This window comes from Battus philenor, unplaced genomic scaffold, assembly GCF_028537555.1.
Source record: "Battus philenor isolate CCGP_79_NKW_IND1 unplaced genomic scaffold, ilBatPhil1.0.hap1 SCAF_5, whole genome shotgun sequence".
NCBI classification, from domain to species: Eukaryota; Metazoa; Arthropoda; class Insecta; order Lepidoptera; family Papilionidae; genus Battus; species Battus philenor.
This window is the reverse complement of record NW_027181715.1, coordinates 8,219,955-8,233,216: the sequence shown is the minus strand read 5'-3', so window position 1 is coordinate 8,233,216 and position 13,262 is coordinate 8,219,955. Positions and strand designations below refer to the sequence as shown.

The following is a 13,262-nucleotide window of genomic DNA, read 5'->3' as shown; positions in this document are numbered from 1 at the left end:
AATAAAGCTCAAGGCTCCTGTAATCGACCGATATAGTGCCTGTCTTATGTTTTTCTTTCTTATTTTATGTTTTTTAATACGATTATTTGAAAAAGTAATAAACGGTGACATTTTTAAGAGTAATGATTCTTACGTTACTTGCTCGTGGATAATTTTGTTCACAATTTAGTATTCGACGGTGATGGATTGAGTGTAAATTTAATTCATTTCTGGGTGCTTTGGCTATGATCTCCCCAAAGCCAGGGTCTAGTCGATCTTCGAGAACTCTCGAAAACGTCATACTGGTTTAAAGCTTACGTAAAAATCCTCGACTTACAATATGGATAAGGGCAGACTCTCATTTAAAAAGTATTTGAAGTTTTAACCCTTTAAAACTCAAATTGTTGAAGAACTGTAAGAAAGTGACTAAATTTCACGCAATCATTTTTGTTAAATAATGTTTAAAAAGACATTAGGATGACACACAACTAAATCAGTTCTTTTAATATAAAACTCCAATTTTTATTAAAATTCAAAACGATAAATCTGTCACTTGACAGCCTTACGTAGTATATATATTAAACACATTATATGTATACTTAGTCTGGCCATAAATACTGTTACTATTCAAAAAAAGAAAATATTACGTTTGAATTTGGAATCTGTCATTTTTATATGATTGCTTGATGTGTTTTCTTATTTTCGCGCCATCATATTGTTAAATATTTTGTTATATTAAAATGGAGTGGGGTGATAAAGAGAACCGAATCGCTGTGATTGCCTTACATAAAGTAGGTATGGAGAAAAGTGCAATTTTTAAAACCCTCCACCCGCTTGGTATTAGTCAAATGTTTGTTTACCGGGCTATTGATAGGTACAATGATACCTCCTCTGTTTGTGACAGAAAAAGATCTGGCCGTCCACGTACCGTTCGTGTGAAAAAGGTGATTAAAGCAGTTAGGGAAAGAATTCGAAGAAATCCTGTCCGTAAGCAAAAGATTTTATCTCGGGAGATGAAGATAGCTCCTAGAACCATGTCGCGTATATTAAAAGATGACTTAGGACTTGCAGCCTATAAGAGACGTACTGGTCACTTCTTAACTGATAATTTAAAGAAGAATAGGGTGGTAAAATCCAAACAACTACTTAAGCGGTACGCAAAGGGAGGTCACAAAAAAATTTTGTTTACGGATGAGAAAATTTTTACAATTGAGCAGTATTTTAATAAACAAAATGACCGTATTTATGCTGGAAGCTCTAAAGAAGCTTCGCAATTAGTAAACAGAGTACAACGTGGGCATTATCCCACTTCAGTGATGGTTTGGTGGGGTGTTAGCTATGAAGGGGTGACTGAGCCATATTTTTGTGAAAAAGGTATTAAAACGTCGGCACAAGTTTATCAAAATACCATTCTTGAGACGGTAGTTAAGCCTTTAACTAACACCATGTTCAATAACAAAGAATGGTGCTTTCAACAAGACTCGGCACCGGGTCATAGAGCTCGATCCACCCAATCTTGGTTGAAAACTAACGTTCCGGACTTTATCAGCACTGAAAACTGGCCGTCGTCAAGTCCTGACCTAAATCCATTGGATTATGATTTATGGTCAGTTTTAGAGAGTAAGGCTTGCTCTAAACGCCATGATAATTTGGAGTCCCTAAAACGATCCATTCGGTTGGCAGTGAAGAATTTTCCTCTAGAAAGAGTTCGTGCTGCTATTGATAACTGGCCTCAACGTTTAAAAGACTGTATTGCAGCCAATGGAGACCACTTCGAATAAACATTGTATATTTTTAATAGTTATATATTGATGTATTAAACTAACTCACTATGAAAGGAATAAATGTTACGTATAAAAAAAAAATCGTGCTTTTCTTTATAACAATATTTATGGCAAGACTAAGTATAAAAAAAAACAAAATGAATTGTCATCGCTCAAAGTCTGGATTCAGAGATAACCGTAAAGAATAAAACAATGACAAGACATTTATTTTATGTTGTGTGATTTTTGCAGACAAAACAATTATGACGGCTGATGAAAGACTAAGAAATTTTATGCCAAAGTTTATTACCAATTACGTAACTATCTTTTATTTCCATTTAAATGTACACGTATTGGAGAAATGTCCGTCGTCTGCATAGCCAGAAATGTAAAAATATATTTATATAAACATATACCTGCATCGTCTATTCATGATAGGTATGTAATTACAAAAGTATGACGCCCATACCTTCACATACATAGACGCTTTGTCCGTAATTAATGTCCATATGTAGAATGAAATGCAGAATATGCATTTTATCTACAAATATCATCCGATAATAATAATTAATAGAACATAACTTGATCAATTATCAATAAATGTTCTAAATAATTTTGATTAAATAAATTAATCAAATATCTTTTCAAACCTATTTAACCTACGTGAAATTAAGGAAAGTCATTGATAATTTATGGTAAATTTTATTTTTAAATCCTGGCTAATAATAATTGTCTAATAGTAAATAAGTAATAAATAATAGTAAATAAGTAATATATAAATTTAACCATCTTGTCTTTATGTCTGCATAATTAAAGGTCAACACTACAACTATATTTTTGCATTTTCATTGTAACGATAATATATGAGTAGTTATGTGTGAATACGACTGAGGCGGAGACATTTAACATTAGCTCACGGTCATTCAACGATCGAACAATATTCAACGAACGAATGTGCCAACCCAGCGGATTGGCAAGTTGAAGTGGCAATGAGCGGGCTACATTGGCAAAAGATGGTCGCTGGAGTCTAAAGTTTCTAGAGTACATACACCATAGACCGCAAAGTGCAGTCTTAGAACTTCTACTTATAAGGTAAAAAGACCACCTTGTTGAGAAAGACGCTGGATGTAGATCACTTCCATCCGGTCTTATTGTAAATCTACGGGAAAGTCTATGAGCCGAATCATATTACAACTTTTAAAAAAAAGACGCTCGGCAATTGTTATAGACAGTCTATTACCAACCTGGTACAAAAATGTACCCGCCTTCTTATTGCTCGGGAGTTTTAAATGACAATTTCATCTTACTTCTAAATCACAGAGAACATGCAAAATCATCGTGGCGATCTTTGACGCATCGCCTGATATAATAATTATGACGATGACATAAAATCTTATAATTAGTCAAAAGTGTCTACATTATGCCTGCAATAATTATTATTTCTACTCTTTGTTCAGAATTCTTATCACTTGATGATTGCATTTATTAGTTAGAATCGGACGTTGTCGGCTATTGTTTCGTTAAAACAAAGGTATATCTTGCGCTGGTTGCGTTCGATACCGCGAACAAAAGATAAAATACAACAAGAATGTTTTAGTTGAAAATATAAGTACAACATAACGTATAATGATCATATAAAAATCTAACATAGATTTCGTTATATCTATGTGAATATACCACAAATAAAACTCTTTCTTGAGCATCAATAACTTGTCGGAACTGGGATATATAGGTTAGAATACTTGTTTATTGTATTTGCACTTCATTGTAATATTAACAGGACATAAAAAGTTCAAATGTAATGGCCAAAAAATGAAGTATATAGGGTACAAAAAACGCGATAACTCCCAGACAACCACTGTTAGATGTCAACACTTGTTTATGTACAATGACGATGTATACGACGATGTAGACGAAACATAGTTTGCCAACCTTTTAATGACTTATTTTACTTTACAATAAAAATATTAATTTTACAAAATAATTAAATAATAAAGGCAATTAGTATCTTTTAATAATCACTGAAAATAAACTTAACTCTTTCTCTCTTTGTCTCCTTGCGCTTGGGGCAGAGGATAGTAATTATGAAATAATTAAAAATATAACACGTAATATAATAATATATAATACTTAATTACATTTAATTTACATTAAGATCGCTTTATGTGGTTTTGAAATTCCATTCGATCTGCGTCTTCATTATGACGTTACCAATTTTCTTTTTTTTACCTTAGGATGATAAATGTTTTCTTTTTTGTTAAATATCTTTTAGAGCGCACGATGAGACGGGCAGTGCATGTATGCTTAGTCTTTGCCGTGCTTAGCATCTTGCGTCGTCGTAGGTTGTTGTGCTCTATGTACGGTTACGGACGGAACGTTCCAGGGTCAAGTACCCCTTCAAGGAGACCTCAGCTTAAACTGCCACTTTATACGCAATTAGCATCGAATTAACAGGCTCTGCAGCAAACTTTGCTATCATTTTGGAATGCGTAACTGCTATGAAAAAAGTTGAGCGAAAAAACTACAGCACCTCTTTTAATTGAAAATTAACCTCCCTAATATATGACGGCATCGGGATATGTGGATATATGTAAAGGCTATATCGATAATATAAATTAAATACACAAAGTATTTCAATAAATTAGTTCAAGAATATTTATTTTTAGGGCGAAATTGAATCACAAGGAAACTTCGAAGAGGTGTCACGTTCCCCGCTATTTAAAGAACTACTTGAAGAAGATGAACAGCCGGAACAGCAAGATAATGTGGCTTCTAAAACACGTACGGATCTTATGCGTCAACGTACTTTATCCATACAGGTAAACCCATAATACCCAAGGACATACTCTTATTTTACGTGTTTTACAGCTGCCCATGTGGCATTTGCATTTGATTACGTAGGTTCCAGGGGACAGGGTGCAGAAGGTGCTTAGCCTAAAGCCTTTGTTATGTTAGCGCAACTCGGGGGCTCTTTGGGGAGTCTCGACGCGGACCGCTACAAACAGGACATACGTATTTTATGCTATTTACTCCGCATTAATTATAATTAAATAACTACGATTTTAACGCTTCTACTACGCAATAAAAACTATATTTGTGTAAGTTTTAAGTGAATTAATATAATACAAATATTGATTTTTTTATCTGTATTGTTGCAAAATTTAATATAATCTGTTGTTTTAACAAATTTCTGTAAAACCTAAATTGAATTAAAAAGTTTATCAGTTATAAAGTAAGACAGAAATAAAGTGATTTTTTAAAGTTTACCCGAGATCAGGGACATGCAGATTAGTCAATATAATTCGGTGAAGGTCTTCGCACTAAAATAGAATCTAACATATAATCCTTTAGCTTGTATAAAAGTATCTTTAGGTAATTTCCAAACTCGCATTGAAAGCTCGAAGAGTACGACGCTTTGTTGTCTAACATTAACGTAACATAACTTGATAGAAACACGTGAACAACATTAGTGAATGGGAGCAACTGCTATCTCGAAGTGGACAAGATAATATAATGGAAAGAAATAATTGTTTTTGTCTCTCATTGCTTTGTCCGTGTAATGTCGTAAAACAATGACGTCAACCCGCTAAGCCATTGTTACGCGATAAAAGGACGTGCATACACAATAGCATAAACAACATATAGATACTTTTATAGAAAGAGACAGCTATACAGACCATTCACAAGAAAAAATCTACTTATTATACACTGGATTAAAAACTAAATAAAAAGTAGATTCACATTGTCATTCTAAAAATAAATCGTATTTATTTTTAGAATTTCATTTTAATGGTACTTTAAAAATAGTGTTAACTTGTGTGATATATATTATTATCTGCTTTTTATTAAATTTTATATTATTACACAGTCGCACACTAGCACGAGCACGGCAGCAGAAGTTGTTGACGCAAACGCTGACGAACCTGAAGAAACTGCTGAGCTTATGGAAAAAGGTATAAACTATTAAAAAAGTAGATAGTTATGTAATATTGTTAAGACCTGCGGAAACAATTACATGTCACAATAAGTAATAAATAATGTTTGTCACATAATACCTTTTATAATATTTAAAACAATATATAAAAAATAATATGAAACTTTTTATGTAGATAAAAATAAGTTTAATTAACGCAAACGCAAGATCTGTCAGTAATTGCCACCCTGTGACGCAAAGATAAAGATGTCCTTATTTTAATATTTGTCAATTCTAACTGCCACAGTTGGTTGTTAAATGAAAGATAAAAAAATGTAATATCAAAATGTAATATTTTTTGTATTTATGTTTAATTTTTGTAAGATATTATTCTTAGCATAATAATATGTATGTATGAAGTCAATGGCGCTTGAAATGTCCCAAATATAAACTCGAAGTAGAAGATTTAGCACAAACACTTCAGCACCAAAAGTGTCACGAATTTTTCACATACATTTTCATGTTTCCACACATATATTCTTATACAAATATATATATATATATATATATATATATATATATATATATATATATAAGTGTGTGTGTGTCTGTGTTTGTGGGTGTATCACTTACTGTAATTCATATACATGCGTAAATGAATGCAGAGTTTATAAATAATACTAGATCTAATTGATTTAAAGATCTTTAATTAGTATATAAAAAACTTGCTATTTTCATAGATTTAAATTTTCACTAATATCTAATTAAATCACTTATTACGTTCTTCTGGGTAATAAAGGAATAATCAAAACCTTGTACATTTATAATGTAACAATAATATAATTGAATGTATCAAATAAAAACACGAAGTTCTTATCATGCATGTTAACACGCATAATACATGCTTTATTGTTGCGACAACTTATTCTCAATTATAATATATACTTCAAATAGTAACGTGTACATCGATGAGTGTTTTAAATAAAAGTTTTGTATTGAAAATAATTTTTACATTTTCTTTATAGGTAAATAATTGTGTGCGACATACTAATATATGACAACTAATTAAAACTTTTCCAGGTCGTGTATCGGGCTCCGTTTACCTGAAATATTTCCGCGCAGGTGGCAGCTGGGCTTTGCTCTTTTTTACACTGCTTTCAATCATACTAGCGCAAGTCATTACCTCTGTTAGCGATCTCTGGGTCACCCACTGGTGAGATTTTGAGCCATTCCTTACTTTATTATATGTACATTTATTTAAATAGTAAATAGTTACAAAATCTTTTATTGGTCTGAATATACGCATGTATAATAAAGTTGTACGAGTTCTAAGATATCTTCTAAATCCAAAATGAAAAGTATATTATTAATTAAATCTTATTCAAGAATTTTTCGTTGATCGAAATGTGAGTGTTGCGTTGACTCCTTCATATGTTAGATATAACAATTTTAAAAAATATGTCACTGTTCAGTTTCTCGCTGGCTCTTCTCAGCAGATCAGCATTCCGAGCCAGTGGTAGCTTTTTATTTACCATGTTAAAATGCTTTCTTGAATAAAGAAATTTTGAATTTCAAATTGAAATATGAATCGATACATATAAGAAGAATTTTACTCGAGTTTATTTTAATGTTTTTTTGTAGGATGAACAATGTTGAAGCAAAGCATTCAAATATGTTAAACGAATTAAATTATACAAGTTTATCAAGTCCAAACAATTTCACCGATTCGTTAAACGAAACAGAATCCTTAGACGCATCCGACTCTACAGTGAATGCAAATGTTAGCGTTATCGGTACTATGATGAAAACTGCGCTCGCCATGCAGAATTTAACTTCAATTGAAGAGGATGAAATGGACCATTCATTTTACATTTACATCTGGGCGGTCACCATACTCGGATGCATCGTGCTAACAACTGAAAGGTATAAATCTATTTACTACTACTAGTTGCCTTTGTCAAGTCCATTATCTAGGTTTTGTCTTGGATGCCAAACTAAACTTTAGTGTGCACGACGCTAACGCGAGAGGCGACTTTCATTCTCGGCCGCCTCTATCTATTACTTAACAGTCGGAGTACTGTCACTGGTAAATAAAGTGACCCTCTATAATAAAGCTGTAATCAGACTAATTCTTACATATGGGATAGCGTAAAGTGAAAAGCGGTATCTGCAAATTCCACTTGGGCAGCAGTGCTAGGACCAAAAAAGACAGTTGCTTTGACAGACTTCGTTCTTTAAAAATTACCCTGTGATGTTCAAATAAAAAAAAAACATAAAACATATTTTATTATGATCACTTTATTTAAAGGTTTAATGTCTCAATAACAAAGAGAAATTTCAAAAAATATCTTATCTATTTCGCACATGGCAACATGTGATTATATTATCTTTTTTATGCTTTATTATATACAATATATTAATTATGTTTATACGCTAACATCCATTTTATTTGGAAAATATCATAAGTCATTTGAATCTGGTGTTTTAAAGAAAATATGAAAAACACATTTTCCAATTTATTTCTAATTGTACAGATTCTTAACAGATCGACACATTGCAATTTATTTTCAATACGTATGGAAAAACTTAACAATTAAAAATAATTTAAGTTCTAAGTTATTGTTTTAATTTTGAAACTGCAATTTATTCGATGTCGTAAATTCTTTAGTATAGATATTTTGTACATGTACCTACAACTAAAGCCAAAAATAATAAATTACTTTTATCTCTAAGGATTTTCGCTCTTGTTTAATGTTGTCAAGATAAAAAAGAAGCATCGGAGACAAAAAGATAAAATTACATAAAGAAATTATATTTATACAAAACCTTTTGTTAACATAGCCTTAGTAACAGTTAAAAATAGATCAATCAATGTCTAATAAGATCATTGATTTATTTAGTATCTGTGAAATGATTTTGTATAAGTTTAACTTGCAGAACAATTGATTAAAATCCTTAATAATAACCTATCTTATTAATTAATTTTATGAAAAGAAAAAAAATTACAAAACCCCGCTGAATTGCTTGTTAGTTCGTACACTAAACTGACGATTCTAAACAATTTTAAGTATCTCAAGCTATTTTGACTTGTGTCACTTGACTTATATCAAGTTCACATAGTCGTGTCGTTTGACAGTAATAAAAAAAAATAAAGAAAATATAGCAAGCTAATTGCGTTTTAGATACACATGGCTTAAGAACATAAACGTGTTAACTGCACGATTAAAAGCTTAACCGAATTAAGTAAACATTTTTATTTCAGGTCACTGCTGTTCTTATGGGTGTGCATGCGCAGTTCAATAAAGTTACATAACTCGATGTTTAGTAACATTTTGGCGGCTACGATGCGTTTCTTCGACACGAATCCCTCCGGTCGCATTCTTAATCGTTTCTCTAAGGACATGGGTATCGTCGATGAAATCCTTCCGAGAATGATCTTAGACAGCATGCAGGTTTTTACTTTTTATTCGTTAAAGTAATATTCAAAATTATTTTGATGCTTCATAATGTTCGTAACGTGTATTACTATCAGAAATTGGGTATTTGTATGTCAATTTAACTGAATTTTTAATGTTATTGGACTATTTTGGAAAGCACTGAGTATTGATAAATTCCCGGGGTACAAAAAGGCCATAGAGATATAGATCGATATAAACCGCGCCTTATATTTGCTCCCTTTTATCAGTCCGAAGTTAACATTTGCAACAGCAGCTACCACACTTTTTTCCTCAGCCCTCACCTTACTACGCTTTCCTAAAACGCGGTACAGCGGTTTCGAAAGGATTATTGCAAACTATACCTGTTTGCGCGAGAAAAACAACAAAATAGAAATAGAGTCGGCGAAAATAGTTGTTTTATTAATTTCTCATTAGTAACTAATAAATTACGCCTACCTACGGCTGTAAACACAGCGTAGGTTGTGTTGTCCCTGGATGCGGGCAGCGCAAGACCGGTCAGTCAGTTTGGGAACATGAATGATTGAACTCATCTGAATTTTCAATTTCTGATTATTATACACATAAAATGATCAGAAAGGCCACGTGTAATAATCTTAGATTAAAAAACATTAAAAGTTATTGTAGAAAAACAGAAACTTAGGGAGTAACTTGTCGTGGTATAAAGAATTAGACGAGGTATATTTACCTGCTAGCGATAGTCCTTGATAGAAATCGTTTTTCATGTCAACTACTAAAGAGACCAATAAAAACAACTGCATATAGCATAGGTGTAAAATATTTTTTACAATAAATTATTTAAATAAAGTATACACTTAAAAATTCATAATTGATCGATAAATGATGCATATTTCATCTTTTTATGATTACAGGTATTTATGGTGATGATTGGGATTTTGGTCATGGTGGCAATTGTTAATCCGTACATGTTGCTGACGACTGCCGGATGCGGTATATTCATGTATTTATGGACAATCATATACCTCAGTACAGCACAAGATATAAAAAGGTAATTTAAAACATGTATTACTATTAAAGCCGGAAAGTAATGTTATTTCTGTCGACATATTTTACAGAATAACTGATTGATTTTTATCGTTCCGGCATTGAAAATTTGTATACTAGATGGCAAAAGGTTGTTGACAACGAAAGTTAATATATTGTTGATTAGAAATAAAAAATCTTTGGTAGACGCCAATGTGTAGTAGTGAACTTTCTTTAGCAGAAATGATGATGATGAAAATAATAAAAAGAAACAATTTCGTCATTTTCGTTAATGTAAATTAGCGTTTTTCAACTTTAGACAAATTTTTAAATATCCAATATATAAACATAAGCTTCAATAGTAAATAGACTTAAATAAAATATAAAATAAAAAAAATTATGACATTGTTTTTGTAACAGTTAATAAATAAATTTTGTTTTTAGAGTGGAAGGCGTGTCTCGCAGTCCGGTGTTCTCTCATGTGTCAGCCAGCATGGCCGGTCTAACAACAGTGCGCGCGTGCAACGCCGAGGAAATGCTACGAATACAATTTGATGAGAAACAGGACGTACACACTGCCGCCTGGTAAACTATTCCTTTCACAATCAACTTTAGTGTTCTCTTTTTAATTTCCTGATCTGTCTGTCTCTAATAGAGGAATTCGCACAGAAACAAAGCTTTCACTTTTACGTTTATCACGAAATTGTGACTAAAAGTCTCTCCAGCGTCGTCTTTCTATTGTATAACACAGCCACAGAATTTAAAAATTTGTTGTGATCGAAAAAAGGGAGTCCATTTAAACTATGCTTCTATATTTTCTTACTATTCAAACATAGCTTACATTTTCAAGTTTTATGTGTAATTTATTTTTTAAAAAATATTACAAGATGTCGGATCTTTGGTAGTACGAGGGTGAATCAAAAAATTCTTGGAATCAATATTAAAAAATGCAAAGATTTAAATAATAATATTTTATTTTTCTACATAATCTCCCTCCAATGCAATGCATTTAGAATAACGCGTTTCTAACTTCCTTATTCCTCGTGAAAAAAAATTATTTTCTTGACTCTCGAAAAAGTCCTCTACGGCAGCTGTAACCGCGTCATTATCGTGAAATTTTGTTCCACGAATTTCCTCTTTTAATTTTGGAAATAAGTGAAAATCACTTGGGGCTAAGTCCGGAGAATATGGTGGGTGGTCAAGGAGATTGAAGCCAGCACAGCGGATTGCGTTGAGCGCAACTTCCGATCGATGAGCAGGAGCGTTATCTTAAAGGAACAACACGCCCAACGACAGTTTTCCACGACGTTTTTCTTTAATCGCTTCACGCACTTTCGGAATTAAATTTGCATAATAGGGTCCAGTAATCGTCTGGCCTTTTGGCATGTAATCAATAAAAAGGATTCCTTCACTATCCCAGAACACAGAGGCCATAACTTTGCCAGCGGTAGGAGCAACTCGAAATTTCTTATTGGATGGAGAGGATGGTCATTTCCAAGACATGCTTTGTCTTTTAGTTTCAGGATAAAAATGGTGGACCCACGTTTCATCCATGGTGACAAGACGGCGGCAAAAATTATCTGAATCACGCTGGAACATTTCGAGATTACTCTTGGAAATTTCCAAACGTCGCTTTTTGTTTTCGTCGGTTAACATTCGTGGCACCCATCTTGCAGACACTTTTTTGAACCCCAGTGAATCAATTAAAATGGATTGAACGCTACCAAAAGATATCTTTAGGATCTCAGCTATATGTTTTATAGTCATTCTTCTGTCTTCCAAAACCAGATTCTCAACCTTTTTGACATTTTCTTCTGTAACGGAGGTTGAAGGCCGCCCAGAACGCGGGTCATCTTTACAGTTTGATCTACCTCTTTTAAATTCAGCCACCCAGTACGCAACCGTAGAATAGGGTACAGCATCACCCCCTAATATCTGCTGAATGTCCAAAAAAATTTCCTTCGTAGACATTTTTTTTTAAACTGAGATATTTTATCACCGCACGTAACTCACTTTTATCCATAATTTTGACTTTTAGCAACTCGTTGCACAAAAAAATTTATTACATGCGAACAAACTGACAAAAACAAGTGACAGTCTGCATAAATATAGTGTGATAGACACTCTTTAATTTGAATATCGAACTTGATCTAAAAAGGTTTCATATATATGCACTTCTAAGAACTTTTTGATTCACCCTCGTACATTTATCTAAAGTAAAATGCAGCGTGCTAATGTGCGTGTGAGAAGTTAAGCAAGCGTTTGCGATAGACAGATTGCGAAAAAAAGATTTTTTTATTAATTTATCTATTAATAACTTAATAAAGCCGTACCTGTAAATTCCGATCTGTACTGTGATTATTGATAAGCTATTTTATAATCAATAAATTATTATTTTACTTTTTTCACAAAATATTACTGGTAATCTGTTGTTATTATTTTCTTATTACTTTCAGGTATCTGACTCTGATAACGAATACAGCTTTTTCACTTTGGTTAAGTCTTATATCTGCCTCTTACGTCGTTGTCGTCGCCTATACATTCCTGCTCTTAGATGATGGTAAGCGTTATTCTGCAAGAATCTTACTTTCTGTTTTTTGGATATTGGCATAGATTATAAGAGATTAATAATACTATTGTAATTACGTCATAAAATTAAAAAAAAAATTCAATGTATATGTTTATAGCTTATTATAGTTTCTATTTCACCCACAATTTAATTATTGTAATGTAAAATATTATTAATTTAGGTATTTCATTTTGTTAACTATTTTTTACACAATATGCTAAGCTTATTTTGATAAATTCTCAAATTTTAAAAAACAATTATTTTCAGGTTCGACAATGTCTGGAAATGTAGGCTTGGCGTTGTCACAAGGCTTGATTTTAGTGAACATGGTACAGTACGGTATAAAGCAAGCGACCGAAGTAATATCCCAGATGACGAGCGTAGAACGTGTGGTTCAATTCACGTCGCTTCCGCAAGAGAACACCGAAGGACCGTCTCCACCTCGCGGCTGGCCACAACGTGCTCGCCTTGTCTTCAAGGACCTGTATCTACGATACGACAAAGAAGCAGAACCAGTACTCAAGAATCTGAATGTAGTTATCGAAAGTGGCTGGAAGGTAAGCAATCGATTTTTATTCTTTTTCGACTTTTCCCGATTG

General features: G+C 32.7%; 1 protein-coding gene across 1 annotated transcript in view; it reads left to right on the top strand.

Annotated features, from left to right (window-relative positions):
- LOC137929778 (ATP-binding cassette subfamily C member 4-like) overlaps positions 1-13,262 on the top strand; it is a 43,632-nt gene that overhangs the window by 24,227 nt on the left and 6,143 nt on the right. Inside the window, exons 11-19 of the mRNA XM_068772884.1 lie at positions 4,409-4,561; positions 5,611-5,695; positions 6,736-6,868; positions 7,297-7,578; positions 8,918-9,107; positions 9,983-10,119; positions 10,539-10,679; positions 12,551-12,654; positions 12,931-13,220. Of these exons, the coding sequence (XP_068628985.1) occupies positions 4,409-4,561; positions 5,611-5,695; positions 6,736-6,868; positions 7,297-7,578; positions 8,918-9,107; positions 9,983-10,119; positions 10,539-10,679; positions 12,551-12,654; positions 12,931-13,220 (1,515 nt within the window). The remainder of the gene's footprint in view (positions 1-4,408; positions 4,562-5,610; positions 5,696-6,735; positions 6,869-7,296; positions 7,579-8,917; positions 9,108-9,982; positions 10,120-10,538; positions 10,680-12,550; positions 12,655-12,930; positions 13,221-13,262) is intronic.